Source organism: Carettochelys insculpta, chromosome 23, assembly GCF_033958435.1.
Source record: "Carettochelys insculpta isolate YL-2023 chromosome 23, ASM3395843v1, whole genome shotgun sequence".
Classification (NCBI taxonomy): Eukaryota; Metazoa; Chordata; order Testudines; family Carettochelyidae; genus Carettochelys; species Carettochelys insculpta.
In genome coordinates this window covers 10,818,393-10,838,593 of record NC_134159.1, presented here as the reverse complement: position 1 = coordinate 10,838,593, position 20,201 = coordinate 10,818,393, and the positions used below count along the sequence as shown (strand labels likewise).

Below are 20,201 nucleotides of genomic sequence, written 5' to 3'. Positions count from 1 at the left end.
TAAATCTTGATATAAAATACTTAAGCACCTAAATTATTGTTATTACCTGAATTATGCAGGAAAATACAAAATACACCAAATTAATAGGATTGTGCGTGATAATTTGTATATTTTCTAAGGACTGGGAGTTCTTTTTTCCCCCCCAAGGACCTGTACTGGGCTGCGGACCACACTTTGGAAAGCACTGACATAACGCATATAGGTGAAGTGCACACAATAAGTCATTCTGCATATGGACAGTGTGTGTCAAAAATGGGGCTGAGGGGTGGGGTGCAGGCTCTGGCTGGAGGTGCATGTTTGGGGTGCAGGCTGCCCTGAAGAGAGAGAACTTCCATAAACCATCACCACAGGAACCTTGGGACCTGGTGACAGGTGCATCTACTCCGAGGTTGCTATGGGTTGTGGCTGGTGGACTGAGGTGCCTCTACCCCAGCTGCAGCAGTTTCAGAGCTTGGAGGGAGACATCTCTCTCTGCTGTATCCCTTGGGCCCTGTACCACGCTTAGTAGGCAGCTGTGCAACCATATAACTCACAGGGAACTTTGGTCTACTGTTCTGAAAAGCCTTCAGTTGTGGTGATTCCCCACAGCTTCCACTGGAAGTATATTCCAGTGTTTAACTATCCTTACAGTTTGACAGATTTTCCGAATATCTAACCTAAATCTCTCTTGCTGAAGACAAAACTCATTACTTCTTTTCTCACCTTCAGTGAACAGGGAGAACAGCTGATTGCCATCCTCTTGCTTACAGTCTTCTAATACCCCAAGGGTTGTTATCAAGTCCTCTCTCAGTCTTCTTTGCTCAAGAAAAAATACTCCCAGTCTTTTTTAACCTTTCCTTACACATCAGGTTTTCTGCACCTTCTATCACATTTTTGAAGCTTGAGATTTAAGAACATGAGAATGGTCTAAGTGGGTCATGTCAATGGTTCATGAAGCCCAGCATCCCTGTCTCCAAGCAGCAGCTTGTGACAGATGCTTCAGAGAAAGTGAACTGAACATCAATTGATCCACGCCCTGTCACCTAGTCCCAGCTTCTAGTAGTCAAAATTTAGGGACACCAAAGGATGAGGTTGTCTCTCTAACCATGTTGATTAAGAGCAATTGATGGACTTATCTGCCATGAATTTATATGAAGTTATATGGTTTTGGCCTTTACAGCATTCCCAGCAATGAATTCCATAGACTAACTGTGTGTGAAGTAGTACTTCCTTTAGTTAAGTTTTAAGTTTTCTGCCTATTTATTTCATTGGGTGACCTTGGATTGTGTGTTACATGAAGAAGTAAATAACATTTCCATATTCACTTTCTCCATGCCATTCACAGTTTTATCGATCTCCATCCTACACTTGACTTGCCAGAGTTTATATTCCTGGATGACTTTATTTTAGTGGTACAACTCAGCCTAATGCACTACTGTCTACATGTGACTTGAGAATACCTTTTAATTTTACCCGTACACTGGACTCAGGGCCCTTTACTGAAAGACTCACCTGTCTTCCTGATGTTGCGGTTCAGCAGATGTTTCTTGCTGGATCCTCCCAATATCCACATCTTGTCTTTTCTTCGTCCTGTCGCGGACATTCAAACAAATGGAGAGCAACAGCAGCAGCACTCCGACCCCGACCAATACATAAGCTACTGAAAAGGTCTTATTCTTCAATATTCCTCCACCTTCCTGCTCTGGATAGCTGCTATTTCCCACAGCTGAGAGAGGCTTATCAGAATGGCCAAATCCTGGGACCAGGTTCCAGACTGCCAGTATGATTCCAAGGACAAGCATTCCTAACCCTATAGCAGTCAGGGCATAGTAAGATCCATTTGACCTGGACTGGGCCATTATACCCAGTGCTAGATCACCTGATAATAAGCCCAGTCAGCGGACAGCATGCCACTTCCAAAAAACAGTGTATAAAATCCAGGCTTTGCACCTTTATGAATCCACCCAAAGGCTTGAGTTTAGAGAAAAACCTGGAAAAAAGAAAAGAACGGCCATTAGTATGTGACGTAAATAAGGAACTATAATTACTCTGGGCAAGACGGCCAGTGGCATTTTTTCTACCAATGGTATGGAGGAGGAAGTAGCTCTGCATGCTGCTGCCCCTCCTCTCCACAGCTGGGGAAACAGTAACACAGCAATGCATTCTGCTGGAGTGCCAGGGAACATAGAGCCACACAAGTCCCTGGGAGTGGGGGCACCAGGTAAGCACCTCACTTAAGCCCCTGCAGTGCCCTTCCTGGCCCAGTAAAATCTTTAATCTGGCATACCCTGTTTCCCAGGGTTGTCGGATTAGAGAGGTTCAACTGTACGGGAAATTAGAGCACATTCTGATGACCATGCAGTGTCATCCTGGACTAGTATAATGACTACAGGAAGGATCGCTGCTGGCCATTCTGTTATGCCTGGGAAGAGAGTATCCCCAGGCTTCTTGTTGCAATCCAACCTGAGTGGGTACAGTGGGCCTCAATGCAATTCACCCCGTAGTTTTAACAGGAGACACTCTCTCTTCCCTTGCTATGTGGTTTAAACACCATACACGGACCAGAATCTCCTAGGTTATAATCTCACCTTTAACAGGGACTCCCTTTTCTGTTGCACTAAGGAACCTGAGGCAGAAGTTTTGAGTAACATTTCCAAAGGCACCTAGGAGATTTAGGGGCCTATGTCTCATTTTAAAAAGTGATTTTGGCACCTGGATTCCTAAGTTCCTGTTGATTTTCAGTGCTACTGAAATTTTTGCCATATGTAATACCTACTCAGAAGGGTTTCGAAGTGACTGAGAGTTAAACACTTTCAAAATGAAGACTGATAAAGTATTAATACTAGTTATTACTGGTTGAGCCTCTCTAGTCCAGCATCCTCAGGACCTGACTGGTGCCAAACGAGACAATTTGCTAGGCCACGGCAGGTCAATATTGTCTAGCAGCATTACCAACACTTTCACTGTTTACTGGGCTCTTAGAAGATATTCAAGGGTAAATTAAAGCTAAGTAACTGCACAGAACATAGAGCCAGCTCTGGTGACTGTAAACAAACTTTAAGGGACCACATGAAACTTGGCCACACCCGTGATAAAATCATGCCAGATTATAGATGTTGCCAGATAAGAGTGTGCCAAACTAGAGAGATTCAACCTGTGTTGGTTCACAATAGTTCTGTGATCACACATATAATCTGCACAATGCTTTGGGTCTCAGAACAAAAGATATTTTAAAAACACTGTATGGCTATACACAAGATTTTTTATGCCACATGCCCAATGGAGTTTCATGTTTTAAAGATTAGTTCCAATTGGCATAACACACTGGTCCCAAAACTCAAATGGAAAATCACAAACATTATGAACAATAATCTGAAAGAAGAACTGGCCAGAGAATTGGCCACAATCTGGGCTGTGAGGGAAGTCTCTCCACACAAACAAGAAAAAGCATGCAAGAATTCTGTCTCAGCATTTGTGCAAGGAACCAAGCTGGACCACAGGTTCCTCTTCTCCCAGCTATTCTGTTCTCTGGGCCCCCTCTTCTGTTGCTTTCTCTAATACTACGATGCTTCACTGACATGAAAGAAACTAGTGATGATAAGATTCGGCCATGTATCTCCAAACTGGCATGCAAGACCTACCCACATCAGAAGGTCATGTTCTTGAACCAGCAGGCAAACATGCATTGTAGCTCACCTTAGAATCTCCTTCCCCTGGTCCCCAGCACCTTATAAACTGATTTTTTGTTTTCACCATTGATGGGACTAATTGGTTGACTTCACAAGATAATATAGCAACTGGCACCTTATAAATGCCTGGGTAGATCACAAACCATAGCAGTTTAGGCCTAGCTGTAAGCTAACAAAGTATTAATTGCAGGGTATTTAGAGACCTCTCAGTGTGCTTACATCAGTTTGCTTCTAATAATTTATAGCTTCTGGAAGGTTTTTGATAGGCTCCTAAATCTGTTAAGTATAGCAAAAGCAAAGTAAAACATACTAGCAGACCCATTATGAAGTATTGAATTTTGCTGATTAGTATGTCAACAAAGGATCTCGCATTACAGAACATTCTTTGTGGATTTTGTTTTATATAAATACTAGCAAACATAGTACAGGTTGAACCTTTCTAATCCACAACTCTTTTGTCTGGCTATGTCCGTAATCCGGCATGATTTTAGTTAGCTGGATGCCCACTTATCATGGGTGTGGCCAAGTTTCCCGCAGGCCCATAAAGTTTATTTAGAGCCATCAGTCTCGGCTCTCTGCCTTCTGTGCTGTCATTTCCCCCTAAATGTCTTTTAAGAGCCCAGTAAGCAGTGGAAGTATTGGTAATGCTGCTTGACAATACTGACCTCCTGTAGTCTGGCAAATTCTCTCATCTGGCACTGGTCAGGTCCTGAGGGTTCCAGGTGAGAGAGGTTCAACCTGTAGTATGTCCTGTAAAAAGGATCAAGCCTTAGTATTATGAAACCTCACTTCTGACTTTAATTATGAAGTCTTTGCTGATATATAGGAAGGACTGGTGTGCAAAACCACTGGGCAGGTTAGCAAAGGTTCACTGGTGTTATTGCTACATTTGGTTATTTTTCATGCTTTACATACACACGGTGGTTGGTTGTTAATTTTTACCATAGTCCAGACATAACGAATACTATTGTGCAATGCTAATTACACTACCACCATTTTCTCCTGTGTCAGAATGATTTTGTGGTGTATTAACGATCTGGAGCAGTGCTTCATTAGTTATGAAAGAGCTGCTGGGCCTCCAGCAATTTTTTTTTTTTTTTACATGCATAACCAATACAACCCAGAAGTGCCAGGGCTATGAACTGCCAACCCAAGAGGTGCCAGGGCTTAGTCCTGACAAGTCTGGGCACAAATTAAGTATTAATCTGGAGGAAAATGACCGCACAGGCTAGCTGAAGCATCATCACATTAGAATGCTGAAAAAACCCTTCAGAATTCCTCCTCACCTCTCCCAAACCAGTCATGTTGGAGCATGAGATTTCTCTTAAATACCAGCTGTGACCTCTTCCAAATGTGCCTCAAATACTCACTGTCTAACGTGTCTGATTTTCACAAATGTTTATGGAGATGAACTGTTTGCTGGGTATTAACTGACACATAATTCTTCCACTGGTACCTGCAGGCACCTTCCTTGATGTCACTTCCTACTGCAACAGTGTTGAGTCCCAGTGATGTAGGAGATAATACCAAGCAGTAATATGGCTTTAAGGTCAACACAGAGAAATGTGAACTGCACTTGTAGTCAAGCAAGGCTTTGGGTCATATAAAAAGTAGCTGCATGGCCTCTTGCTGGCTCAGCCCCACACATCATGCTAGGGTCAGAGCCTCTGCATATGGTTACCAATAGTATTTAATATGGACTAAAGACTGGCGGAAGGCTTTGTATAGGGATTTCTTATGTTTAATTCCACATTCTGCAGTCTTTGAAAAATGGGTTCCCAACTAACCTGTCAGAAAACTCTTTGAGACCAGGGTATTTTCTAACCAGGCTCTCCACCCATACAATTAATCCTCTGCCATGAATGATGGTTCACAGTGTTTTGTTCTGCTTTACATTGCAGAGCCCTGTGAGATACTAAATCCCATGACACTATCCAAGCACATCATAGAAAGCTCATTTCAAGGAATCATAGAACACTACAACTGGAAGGGACCTTGTGAGGTCATCAAATTGTGAGGCAGGCAGCCTGTCTGATCCCCACAGCTTGCTGATGTCCGAGACACCCCTTGTTCCCAAGAGGTGGAGGTGGTGATGCATGTCTGGTGAGAGAGACAAGATTTTGAGTTTACACAGAGCTCTTCTTCAGGAAAGGTGCTTTTGAAAAAGTTATACAGCATTCTTTGAGTGTTAAAATGCAGCTGGTACAAGGTCAAATTAATCTACAGGTTCCAACTCCTAAATCCAGGATTCTCAGGTTCGGCAACACCCAGGGTCCTGCTGGACCACGGATGCTGCTGCACCAGAGTCCTGCACTGGGAGGCTGTTAGGAAGGAAGACTGGCCAGGGCTGGTTTACTGAGGCCATGGGGCTGGGGCCCCGTCTGGCAAACCAGCTGGGAGCACAGCTGGAGCCCGCGCTGGCAGCCACAGCCAGCATCAGCCCAGCAGGGGTTCAAGGTGGGGGGACTAGTGGGGCATGGAGCCAGTGGCAAGGAGGGGCAGTGGGCTGCGGGGCTGGAGGCAGGGGACCTCCCTTTGTTCAGCAAATTCCCTCATTTAAGGCCAGTCAAGTCCTGAGAGGGTCAGATGAGGGAGCTGCAACCTGTAGGATTTTCTTTCTGATACAGTAAGCCCTCGCTGTAACGGACACTTTCCGGACAGCCGTAATAATGGAACCTGCTAGTCGCTCCACCCCCCAAAAAGTAGAGTACATTATGTACCGTACAGTACTGTAAATGGCGATTCACCAGAGCTGCCAATGGGTCCCCACCCCCAGGCTCAGACTGCTGCAGCCGCAGGGTCCCTGGCTGTGGCTGGGACCACCTCCAGCACCACGCCGCACCCCCTCCCGACCCCGCAGCCACGGGGTCCCTGGCCATAGCTTGGACAGCCGCCAACACCATGTCTCTTCCCCTCCCCTCTGTGGCTTGGACTGTCACAACCACCAGGTCTCCCCCCCGAGACTGCTGCCTAAGGAGCCCCCACGCTCTGCCCTCAGCATAGGTGGCTCAGACCTGGAGGAGCTGTCACACTCTGCCCTGAGCGCAGGTGGCTTGGAGCCAGGAGGAGCCCCAGCGCTCAGGGCAGAGCATGGCTGGGACCTAGAGGAGCCCCCAGAGAGCTGCGGTGCTGAGCAGAGAGGAGCTGAGAAGATCAGAGAGTAAGCCCACGGATTTAATGGACTTCCAGGATTAAGCGGACACCCCTCCCTGCCATTAGTTTGAGACTTTACTGTAGCTTGTATTTTAATTGAATTCCCTCCACCCCTTTCTCTTTGTCAGGTGAGCAGCCCCTTCTCCCCTGCCTGTGATCGCAACAGTCTTTGCTGACCCCCTCTTTATGAGCAGGTGTGCTTCTGTGTACAAGGCTTGAGGCCAGTCCAGCAGGACTGGCAGCTCCTACCACTTGCTGGAAGGGTAGGATCAGGATCAAAGGCAAAGGGAGGGTGACACAGCCTGAAGAACTGCTCCTGGCTGGTTTTTACCGAGCCAATTGATTGTCCGCTTTCGCTTTCCTGCTGGGTGGCAAGTGCCCAACTCCAATTTGGGCCTAAAAATAATGTGAGGATGAGTCTCTTAAGAAGGTAAAGTCTCCAATCCCACTTTCTTGAAAAATTTGCCATGGCCCCTCCCTACCTCTCGATAAATCATGTTTCCATGAGATTGGTCATCCCTGCATTTGGACCTAGCTGCGCCTCTGCCTCACACACACCTGCTGTTACCACATTTCCAGCACCGTTAATGATTCACACTAGGAACGTTAAATTGCCTGACTAGAGCTGCGATTACAGAAAAGGTTGTTTACATTGGCGAAATTAATTTCCCCCACTCCTGTGCGGAGCTGGAAGCCAGGTTTTTCTGGCGTTCCTCAATCTTCCCTCCTGAGCAAAGGTAAGAAAAGATCATGATGTCAGAGTACTTACTGAAGGTGACAATGTCAAATGGAAATGGGGAGATTCTTTATGCCTCATCAGATCCACTTACAATAGATGATATAGTATTGAATAGGAAGACAGAAAGGAGAGCAGTCCTTCCTGCAGGAGGAAGCAAGGCAGGGATCTTCTGACACAAAGCCCAGGAAAGCACCAGGGCTAGATAACAGACCAACAGAATTGTTATAAGTGCTGGGTGATGCAGTATTGTTCTCATGTCGAAAATTTGCAGTCATGAACAGAAACTGTCCAGGCAGCTGGACCAAAGCCATTGTCCTGCCCTTATCAAAGAAAGGAGATAGAAAACGTCACTACACAAACATACTGCTTCCCTGATATCGCACTCAAAGTGCTGCACTGCATAATTCAGGATCACATGAAGCGTAGGATTGAAGAAGAACTATTGGTTCAGAGGGACAAGGCACACGCAATCAAACTGCGAGCCTCTGTTGTAACACTGAAAAATGCAAGGAGTATAGTCACCCATTGATTGTGTGTTCAACTGACTACTTCAAAGCTTCCAATACTCTTCAATACACAGTCGCTAGAAGAAACACGTGGATACAGGGATTCAGAAGTATCTTGCTTGAACTCACAGCAAGTTGCCACTTCCAACAACAGACCACAGTGCAAAGAGCAAGAAACTGTGAGAGGTTTTTCACTGGGCAGGGCGAGAGACAAGGATGCATTCTGTCTCCAAGTCTTTTCAATACATATGCAGAACGTCTGAAGAAACAAGCCCTGGAAGTTTTTGATAAAGTGGAAGGATCTGGGATTTCGATTGGCGGACAGTTCTTACTCAACCTCAGATATGGGATGATACAAAAAACTCTCTGCTGTAAGCAATGATGCAGTACAACAAATGTTGCAATCTGTAAAAAAGAAGTGAGGAGTATGGGTATTCCGGAATATGGGCAAAACAACACACTTTTGTTGATACGAATCGAGAACAATAGGATGCAAGCGGGCATCACAAATAAAGGTCATGCTGTAGAGCAGTAGATATATTGACTTTTCTGGAATCATCTCTCTCATGAAGGAGGCTGCTCTAAAGAAATCAGAAGACAACTTGGGATGGGTCACTCAGCACTGGTGTATCTTACAAAAAACATAGAAACACTGTGGTAACTCCAATCAGTGGAGCTGACAACCACCGCAGGCTTGGGGGAAAGGTTTGATGGGCCCCAGCTCCATGCCCTGGAAGGGGCAGAGCCTTGGTTGAAAGGCAGAGACAAAGGCAACCAACCCTTAGCACCACCAAGCTCCCCACAACCCTCAGAAGCTGCACAGAGTGGTGGAGTGATGTTCCCACGGCCTTTAAAAGGGCCTGGAGCTCCCAACTGTTGCTGCTGCTACTAATAGTCAACTTTTTTCATGGGAACTTAAGAAGGCGAATACTTGGAAACTAATGTCACTGACACGAAAACAAAAACAAAACAAAAACCAGAAGACACTGATATGGGGGGGATGTCAAATACTTTTGTGAATTTCCTGGATGGAAAAAGATAAGGAATTCGTATATTAGAAATAGTGCCGAACAGCAGACTGTGCTTGTAGAAATGAAGAGGTGTGTACTAATGTACCTTGGTCACACAACGTATGGAGGCAGAAATAACACAGCAGTAGTTATGGATGGAACGGTGGCAGGCCATCATGGCAGGGGATGACCAGCGAGGGGATGGACACAGGGTGTGCAGCAGGTCACAGGGAGATCGGCTGCTGTGAGTGCAACGTCAGTGATGGAGTGAGAAGACTTCTGAAAATTCTGCTGTGATGTCCCACATCCAGACCACAGCACGTTTGCTGTCTCCATCCCCCGCCTGTCTTCCTAGATATGGATGTTAATGTTTAACCTGCTAACTGGTAGGAGCTGGAGCAACTCCCTGCCAGTGGGCAGAGGGTTTCTGCGCCCTGTATGGCCACTGAGTGCAGGGGGTTGCTCCAGCCAGGCCAGAGCAGATTAGGTCCCTGGAGCAGTGCAGGCACAGGGTGCTCAGTCCCTGTCTGCAGCAGGGAAGCCACCCCCCTTTAATTACCTGGTTAAACCTACCAATACACCAGTTAACCAATTAAATGGAAATGTCATAGACTCATAGAACACTAGAACTGGAACAGACCTTGAGAGATCAAGTCCAACCCCCTGCCCTCACGGCGGGACCAAGCACTGTCTAGAGTAGACCATACGTGATAAATGTCTGTCTTACCTGCTCCTGAATATCTCCAGGAATGGAGATTCCACAACCTCCCTAGCCAATTTTTTCCATTGTTTAATTACCCTGACAGGAAATTTTGTCTCATGTCTAGCCTAAACCTCCCTTGTCACACTTTAAGTCTATTGATTTTTGTCCTATCATCAGAAGCCAAGGAGAACAATCTTTCTCCCTGTAGCCCTCTTTTAGGTACTTGAAAACCACTATCATGTCCCCTTTAAGTCTTCTCTTTTCTAAACTAAACAAGCCCAGTTCTTTCGGTCTTCCCTCATAGCTCATGTTCTCTAGACTTTTAATCATTCTTGTTGCTGTCCTCTGGACCTTCTCAAATTTCTCCACATCTTTCTTGAAATAGGGTGCCCGCAACTGGACACAATATTCCCTTTGAAGCCTAATCAACACAGAGTAGAGCGGAAGAATGACTTCTCGTGTCTTACTCACAACACTCCTTTTAATGCATACCAGAATCTCGTTTGCTTTTCTTTCAACAGGATCACACTGTTGACTCATGTTTAGCTTGTGGTCCACAATGACCCCTAGGTCCCTTTCTGCAGTACTTCTTCCGAGACAGTCGCTCATAATTCTGTTTGTGTGAAACTTACTGTTCCTTCTTAAGTGGAGTACTTTGCATTTGCCCTTATTAAACTTCATCCTGTTTACCTCAGACCATTTCTCCAGTTTGTCTAGATCGTTTCAAATTATGATTCTATCCTCTACAGCAGCTGCAATCCCTCCCAACTTGATATCATCTGCAAACTTAATAAATGTACTCTCCATGTGAATATCTCAATTACTGAAGATATTGAAAAGAAACAGTCCCAAAAGCAGACCATGTAGAACCCCAGTTGGTATGCCCTTCCAGGATTCTGAGCCATTAATAACTACTCTCTGAGAATGGTTATCCAGCCTGTTATGCACTCATTTTATAGTAGCCACAGCTAAGCTGTATTTGCCTAATTTATTGATAAGATCATGCAAGACCTTACATTATTCCTTCTCCCGACAAAATTTGGATTGATCTGTTTCCTCATTACATTGCTCTGTCCCATGTTGTCAGCAACACCTACAATCTGAGTAATGAGAAAGCCACAGTTAAGGGAAAAGGTCAAATCCTGGATGGAGTCATGCTACATTACAAACCTACTAAATGAGTCTTGACAGCTATTTCACCCACCTACATGAAATTATGGTAGGATACACTGCACTCAGCATGGCAGGGGTATGCGCCAGAGATCATTACATCCCTATTCCTAGTGAAATTATACACACCTGTTTAAATAAGTCAATGCTGAGGGAAAGCCACTTCTCCTTTGTGCTCCAGCAGACTCTTATCAACTCTCTTCCTTTAAAGAGACCAGTACGGTCCCTCTGGAACTCATGAGTTTCACCTTTCCTCAGAGATGCTTTTACAACTAACAAATCACAGATGGAGGCTTCAGAAGCCTCAGCCACGTGAGATCTGAATGGGTAACTGCATCTTTGTTAGGAAAATGATAATATGCTGGTCAACTTGCAAAGGACATAGAGCGAATGTCAGGTACAGACTTCCAACTCCCAAGCAGCCCTCTTCGGCATGCGTGGGAAAGAAGGCAGTGTCTTTGGAACTTGGAAGCGTTGATCTGCCTGGTAAGTATAGACAAGCCCTGAAAAAGTTCCGAGGTCGATCTTCCGGGGTTTGATTTAGCAGGTCTAGTAAAGACTCACTAAATCAAATGCTGAGGGTGCTCCTCGCAGTCATGAGAAGTAAGGAAAGCTAATGGAGAGTTTCTCCTTTCAACCTCCCATTGTGGGGATGGTGCAGAAATTTGACATAAGGTACATTGCCTCCAGTTCCTCAACTCACATATCTTACATAGATTTTCTCCCCTCATGTAGACCTGGCCTAAGAGGAATCATACAGGTCAGTTCACCTCTAGGGCCACCTGAGAATTCCTTCCCCTCCCAACAAAATTTAGATTCATTTGTTTAACCATTACATTACTCCCATCTCATGTCAGCAACATCAACAATCTCAGTCGTGAGAAAGCCACAGTTAAGGAAAAAGGTCAAATCCTGGGTGCAGTGATGCTGCGTTACAAGCCTCTTATATGCATCCTGAGGGCTACTTCACTCACCCACATGAAATCAGGGTAGCATACAGGGTGAACTCAGAATGACAGGGTTTTGCATCATTCAGAGTCCTATCTTGCAAACTACACTTGTGGGTTCTACTGGAAGCCTCACAGCAAAGATGGAGTTTACCTATCAGGCTACTGAATTAATTAGTCATTTGCAGACGTGAAAGACAAATCTACCATTGAGGCTGGTAAACGAGGAATCTAAGCTAAGATTATAATAATTTTTTCCCTCTCCAGAAGTTGTTGAAGCCCATCATTTGCTGCAACAACAAACTGTACTTACTGCAGTGTGCACAACTTAGGACTAATTCAGTTTAAATGGCAACAGCATACCGCACATTTAAGTGCTCTGTGGCTTCATTGACAAAACAAAGCAGCAGAAATGTAGCACTTTCAAGACTAACAAAATGATTTATTCAGCGATGAGCTTTTGTGGGACAGACCCACTTCTTGGATCTGAAGAAGTGGGTCTGTCCCACAAAAGCTCATCGCTGAATAAATCATTTTGTTAGTCTTGAAAGTGCTACATTTCTGCTGCTTTGTTTTGTTGGAGTACAGACTAACATGGCTACCTCTCTGTTTCTATGGGTACATTGATGATTTTTAACCATGAAGATGCAAAATAAAATAAAAACATATTACAACCTAGTAGAGACACCATTACAGCTTTAAAAAGTTGACAAAGATTTGGGCATGTTTTGGGAATTGATTACCATTTAGAAAGTTAACTGCCAGCAGTTTACAAGGCTAACACTGCCAAACGGCTGCTCCAAAGTTTGAATGAGTCATTTGCTAAACAAGAAGAAACACCACTTCTTGGTGCTTTCTGTTTGTTGCCCACAGCAAGTGTCACAGGGCAACTGCACTTGTATTTTCCCCCTCAGTGGCACCCACGTAACAGTTTCCAGCTCCCAGCAGTCAACTCTCTTGGGTAGAGAGACCTGCATTGCACTCCCTCCTGATCCGGGCTTTAAGGCCTGCACATCTCAATTGATGTGGAATGCAATACCTTGAGCAAGTCCAACTGCCTAAATAGATCAGAGCCTGCACTTTGCTTTGAGTTCAAAGGACATTCATTACCTACAGTTACAAAAATCACCATGTAGCTCCTTCTAGGCAAGCACACCGTCTCCCATAGTAAAAGCAATACAGAGAAATGTACTGGAAAAACAAATGACCCTACACATGGTATAACGTTTACCCAAGGTTTTCCCCAACTCCAACATAGAATTCTACTAGATTTTAGTGCTTCAAAACTGAAATTGAGTTTTCCCTGTGGTTACAGTTTATCTGTTTCAGAACCAGAAAGAGAGTTGGGCAAATTGGCCTTTTTTTAAAATACAGCTCAGGCCCTTGATCTTGACCGTCTGTAACAAGTAATCAGCAAAGACCCTTTCTCCTCATGTATAGCTTCAAAGAACTGTTTCTTTGCATTTCCAGATTTGGAAAATTTGCATTTTCCCAAGAAATCCACTAACACTGTCCCAAAAGTCCATTCTTGTCTGGCACATTTTCAGTGTAGTCTTTTGAACTTCCAGATCTGATCTCCTCTACCACATCTGTCCTGTTAGAGAAATTATATACAATCCCAGCCCACAAGAATACATGAAACTTAAAAAAATAAGGTCTTTTGAGGACAGGAAATTATTCTGTAACAACGTGGATTCCATTGCATATTAATTTTCCTTTGGTTATGGGTTCCCTGGCTTAAGCTGGAATTGTCAATGGGGGAGGGGTGTCAAGTACCTGAGGCTCTTTAAATTTCCAGCCTTAAAATGGTTATTGTCTTGAATCTCAAAAGCAGAATCTAAAGGACAGAAACCATCGAGTCTGCACCTCTCAAAAGCTGGCATTATTAGACATTTTTGTCTCCAGATGTTTGCTAAGAAACTGGCAAAAAAAACCAAACAAGTAGAAAGTCTGTAGAGCTTGGCTGCCATTCGGAGACCCATGGTCAGATTGTCCAGTACATTTTACTCTATCCCTCTTCAAAGCTACTAAAAATGTAAACTAGGGGCCTGAATTTCAGAAGCTATGAGCACTCACTTACCATGGAAGCCAATGAAAGGTGCGGTTACTGAGTACCCCTGTCATGAATGAATGCTTGTAAAAGGGTTAGCAGGGCTCTGGGCAGATGGTGGCCAGGTAAGCCAATAGCAGGAAGAGAAACTTTTTTGAAACTACCTGAGAGGTAGCTGAGTTAGTCTGTGTCTTCAAAAACCAAGTAGTCCTGCAGCACTTTGCAGACTAATAGATAATTTGGAGCATGAGCTTTCACGGGACAGACTCATTTTATCAGCTCAATCTCATTGCCAATACAGACTGACATTTATAAGTACAGAGGACCCATGTAGGAACCCAGCGTAAGGACCCATGCAGAGTGGAGTTCAGCTGGTGCAAGCAAAGAATAAGCTTTTGCATGTGGTATTTTAATTCCCTAATTTAGTCCCAAAATAAAAATACCACTCGAAAAAGCTTGCTCTTTGCTTGCACCAGCTGAACTCCAATTACACCCTCATACCATTCACAGACCTCCCATCAAAACAAATTCTAGCTGCTACGTGCACCTCAATGAAAAAGGAAACCACAACTGCTATCCAAAAAATCTATGTTAATAGCATTATTGGAAGATTTGATTGTAATTTTGCACTTTATTTCAAACTTGTTTTCTATGATCCTTTTTTATCTATTTTTCCTTCCACACACCCTCTACAATACCCTCTCGGACCTGCAGACCTCAGCTTGGGAACCACCATGCTAGACAATACTTACCTTCTGTGGTCCAGCAAACTGTCTGATTCGACACCAGTCAGGCTCTGAGGATGCCGAACTACAGAGGTTCAACCTGTAGTCAGACCCAGTTCTTTATACCTAAGCAGTACTTTAAAAGCTTAATCAGTTTTGGGATGCTCCAAACTAGTACATGGGTTGGCCATTTTGATTAAAAGGGACGCAGTTCCGGACTACCAGCCGTATTACACCTGTAGAGGAGGATCTAAATTAGCCACCATTCTGCTTTTTGTAACCAGCAGAACAAAAAAAAGATTCAGTGTTTTATGTTTTCAAGTCAACGTTAAAATTTAAACAAGTCAAACAAACAGCAAACTACTAGGAAATTAGAAAGGTGAATTTGGCTGCCAATATGGGTTACAGCTGCTTTCACTGCATTCCCAAAATATCAACATCACCCATGATAATGTCATCCACTGCTGTACGGTGACCACCCATAATCCCCAGTGGATTACAAGGATACTCTTCTCCAATCTCATACCAGATTCAGAACTGCCCGTTGTAAATTAACATCACACTAAAAAACACTTTAGTTTATTCAGGGTGACCATCTTCAGACTGCTGCACTGACCAAATGGCTGCAGTTTTCATTCAAACCCAGGAGAAGGGAAAGTATATCCCCCTGAAATAGGAAATGAAGTCATATGACTGCATTTTACCTGCACCACATGCAGAATCAACCAAACCCATTCAGAGTGAGTCAGAGGACTAGCAGGTTGATTTAAGAAGTATACATCTCCACGTTATGGTTCAGCAGTTGTGACGACCACGCCCACCCCAATTTACAAATGCATAAGTCATCTATTAGCTCTTGATGTATCATGTCTCTTTTATGAGTAACTTTTCAATGCCTTTTGCACATGAACTAAGCAGGACAGCCTGGCTTCATTAGCCTGCTGCCCAGCTGTCTCACACATTCCTTGGGTGCAGAGATTGAGCCATTATAAACTAGAGGAAAATGCACTAATCAGGACTTGAAAGTTCTGCTTCCTGCTAGCTAGAGGATTTAGTCTGCTAGGCAGTGACACAGGGAAGGAAGAAGATTCTTAACAGTTCCACAGAAAACAGCCATGGCAGAAGCTTAGCACCAAGCTTGCTGGGAATAGGAGGAGTGCTGGACTGTCCACCAGACTGATGTCCCTAAACCCCGCTTGCAGGATGCATATTTTGTTCCAGACACTCTTAGGCAGAGGATGCTAAGTCAGAAACCTCTTCGCCACCATTTACTGATAGAGGCTAGGGGGAAAACTATCCTCTGCTACAGCCCATCCACAGCGTCCTGACTTGGGCCATGCATCAATAGGGTGAAACTGCAGTATGCTTGTCGGTTCCCCAGCTGACCTCCCACAACCCTGAAATCATATGGTGACTTGGTAATTTCGCTCCGCTGTGGCCAGGCAGAGTACTGCACAAATTCACATCTCCAAGAGGCTTCACAACTGTAAGGCAAGAAAATGAGGGTCTGTTTAGCAGAAACAATGATCTAATGACCCCCCCTACTTTCTCCATCCCTGTTCACCAACAAGAGCCTCCCATCGGTTTGCAAGTGAACATGGATATTCATAGACTTACTATATAGCCCACTGCAGGAAAGTGATGAGTAGCAAAGCCTTGAAATGGGCAGTCTCCTACAGGTGTAGTATAAACAATGATGAACAGGCTGCAGGATGCTTTTGAAACTGACTGGTGACTGCCAGTGAATAAGTAATTCTTTTAAATCTCTGAAATCAAAAAGTTATTCAGGGAAGTAAAATCCCTCCCCAGCTGAACCAAATAATTACTTATTCTTGCAAATGAATGGCCCATAGACTGCAGCTCTGTAGTCAAAGGATCCTGCAACTTTAGCTCTCTTGCTTTGTCACGGCAGAATAAATGCTGCTCTGTTTTGGAAACCCAAAACTCCTAAAGTCTGTTTGCCTAATGGTTTGACTGATGGTGAGAGAAGTAATATTGGTTAACACATGCTGGTCCAGTAAAAGATATTAACTCACCCACCTTATCTCTCCAATATCCCAGGACCTACACAGGTTAGACACGCCCAAAAGTAATAACTGGACCATTGGATAAGTGCTACTGTTCAGCACTTTGGTGTTTAGTTATACAGTAAACCCCTGATAGGCACAATTTCAACTTGCACTTAACTTGTAGTAACATGAATTAAGTGCAAGTCAAAGTCGTGGGGTTCTGAGGGGCTGCTGGGGAGCGCAGCTGCTTTGCCAGCTCCCCGCTCCAGCACCTGGCTCTGCCAGCTGGGAGAAGCCGAGGGACAGACAGCCACATCTGGCTCCCAGAGCAGCAGAGAGCCAGGAAACAGGTGTCAGCACTGGTCAGTTTCCTGGCTCCTGCAAGCCCAGGAGAGCCAGGAGCCAGGCTGCCACCTGGTTCCCAACTCCACACCAGTCTGGGAGCCAGGAAGCTAACTGGCACTGCTGCCTGGTTCCCACCTCTCCCCTCAACTTGCACAAAATCTGAGTTTCACCATCTGAGTTACAATCTGAGGTAACCCGCATGTAACTCGGGTGACTACTGTACGAACAGAATGTATGGCCCACGAAGATTTACTTAAATAGGTGTCTACTTCTGGGCTCCCAAGTTACTTGGACACCTAAGCAGCCTGAATTCCAAAAATGCTTAATGCCCAGCAGCTCTCATTTACTTAAATGAATTTACCTCGTCACACCTAGTTCTTAAACTCTTAGCTACCCATCTGTCTGGTCTCTAGGGCCAACAAATCTTCAGTGAAAGGAAGAGACTGGTACAAAAAGAGTAATTTGATGAAACCACAATCCACTACATTCAGAAGTAAAATAAAGCACGTGGACCAAGAATGCACCAAAATCCTCCCACAGAAGAGAAGCTCAGTGAAAATTATGTCTGCGGGTTTTAAAAAGTTTAGCAGTGGACCCTCAAGAGCGAGCAGTCCCATTTAGTGTCACTGTTTCAGCATTCCTAAAGGATCAACGTCCTTGACCACAGGTGAAAAACAATGCTGTGCTCAGGGTCTCTTACATACACTCCAGTGACCAACAAAAAACAAATAGAAAAACACGGGCAAGTCCCAACATTAAGGCCTTCCTGAGTTTCTCTGGTTTGCACTTCAGAAATACTTAACACTTATGTTTTGATTAATCTTCAAAGCAACCCAGCAAAGCACAGTCTGGCCACTGTCAGAGGACAGGATACATGGCTAGAAGGACCTTTGGTTTAACTCAGTTTGGCTGTCCTTATTGTCCCCTTTTCACAATGGGCTTGGGGAAGAACAGAAGTAAATGACTTTGCCAACCCTCCTTAAATCAGTCACAGAAGTTGATTAGATCGCAGCAATTCCTGCCTCATAGTCTTGTGCTAAAGCCATTGCTTGTGTCACTAATTTTTTCCATCCATGTGCAGAATAAATTTTGTTATGTGCACTGAGGCTAGTGTAAACATGCACCACCAATATAAACACACATTGCCAGCTGTGGGCACTCTGCTAATCAGATTGGTGGCACCTGAGTTTCTCCTGGGCAGCCATCCAAGCCCTCAGTTTACAGAGAACACTGGAGACTGGGGGCGGGGAGAAGTAATATCTTGCACTGGTTCAGGTTCTCCCTAGGAAGGACAAACACAAGATGGAACCAAAAGCAAGTTGGGAGGGTACAACCAGAATGTGGCAATTAAGATATAGGCCAACAGGTTAACAGAGCCTATTTACTGTAAAGAACAATAGCACCCCAGAACAGAGGCCATCAAACAGACCCAGATATATGGGTCCCTGGCTTAAAGATGCCAGGTAACTCTCTAAGCTGATATAAAGGATGTTCTAAGCATAGGGATAGAAGTATATAAAATTATGACAGGTGTGGAGAGGGTGAGTAAGGAGAAGTTATTTACTTGTGCCCATAATATAAGAACTAGAGGACACCAAATGAAATTAATGGGTAGCAGGTTTAAAACTAAGATAAGAAAGTTCTTCACTCAGCGCATAGTTAACTTGTGGAACTCCTTGCCAGCGGAGGCTGTGAAGGCTAAGACTATAACAGAATTTAAGAAAGAGCTAGATAAATTCATGGAGGTTAGGTCCATAAAAGGCTACTAGCCAAAGGTAGGAATAGTGTCCCCGGCCTTTGATTGTTAGAGGCTGGAGATGGATGGCAGGAGACAAATCGCTTGATCATTGTCTTCAGTCTACCCAGGACTGGTCACTGTCAGCAGACAGGCTACTGGGCTGGATGGACCTTTGGTCTAACCCAGAATGGCCATTCTTATGTTATGTTCATATACATATAGACCGGAGAAGAGTAAAACACCATCAAACATTCAAGAACACTTTCTACATGACCACAGGCTACTAGAATGATTTGGGTACTAATGCCACATTTTTCTACTTTCTGATGGAAGCCAGACAGCAGCCTGCTACCCGTACTGGAGAGCACTTGGCTTGTGTGAGCACCTTGGACAATGTTCAAAAAAGAACTGAACTGAAACGGTTAGTACATGACTCAGCAAAGGACACTCACTAGAATCTTTGTTCAACTATAGTCACACAGGCCTGCTGACAGGAATTCCAGGCCCCAGGACTGCACAGTCAATGGGCCTCTGTCCTCCGCCATCGCCTGCCCAGGGAAACCCCGAGTACCACCCCTCAGAGGTCCCCCTGGTCAGCCACAACCTCAACCCCAACTTGCATGAAGATGCCCCTCCCACCCATCTCTGCCACCCCCATCACCTCTGCACAGCTCTTCCCCCAGCGGTCCCTGCAGCAGTCCTGTGCCCCACCTTGGCTCCTTTCTCCCAGCCATCCCTGCTTACCTCTGCCCTACCCCTCTGCTCTTTTCCCTGCCCAGCCCAGTTCCTCTGCCCTGCTTGATCCTTGCCCTTCACAGACACATGCCTGACTTTACCCCAGAGCTCAGCTTCCTCCTTCTCTTCCCAGCCTGGCTCCCTTTCATGACCCCCGCCCAACCCCTTCCCAGCCCAGCTCTCCCCATCCTCACTCACATGGTTACAGTCTTTGGGCACTCTTCCACTCTGCGGATGTGAGCTCCAGGGCATCTCCACAGTCACTTGCGCACTGCTACAGCAGCACTATTTAAAAGAACCCAGGCAGGATTACAGCACCAGCAGTGGCAGCCCCGGGATCCCTAAAATCCATCAGGCCCGGATGTAATTACCCCTTCTCCCAACTCCCCATCAGCAGGCCTGTAGCCACAGCTTAGGTTTCAAGAGGCTGGATGGCTAACGGGCGATTTATCCCTCACTTCTTGGTGGGGTCTAAGGTTTTTTTATATACTAAGTACCTTTAAAGTCAGTTCCAGAGAACTCTGATACGGAATAAGAATACCAGATATTTCTAGTATTGTACAAGCCTAAGGGGTATTTAGAAAAATGTGAAGCCAGGTGCAGCCTTGGCAATATTCTGTTTTTCTTTTGAACCATATAGTTTCTACCTATTTATTTTTGATTGTTAATAGGGCAACCATCTCTCTCTCCCCCAGATACAAGA

The 20,201-nt window shown here is 44.8% G+C and overlaps 1 protein-coding gene across 2 annotated transcripts in view; it reads right to left on the bottom strand.

Moving 5' to 3' along the window:
• TMEM51 (transmembrane protein 51) overlaps positions 1 to 20,201 on the bottom strand; it is a 40,246-nt gene that overhangs the window by 6,773 nt on the left and 13,272 nt on the right. Inside the window, exons 2-3 of one of the 2 annotated variants that reach the window (XM_074975641.1) lie at positions 4,334 to 4,418; positions 1,492 to 1,969 (exon numbers count right to left, since the gene is read on the bottom strand). In XM_074975641.1, the coding sequence (XP_074831742.1) occupies positions 1,492 to 1,838 (347 nt within the window). In that variant the 5' untranslated portion in view covers positions 1,839 to 1,969; positions 4,334 to 4,418. The remainder of the gene's footprint in view (positions 1 to 1,491; positions 1,970 to 4,333; positions 4,419 to 20,201) is intronic. The other variant, XM_074975643.1, reaches the window with a different exon arrangement.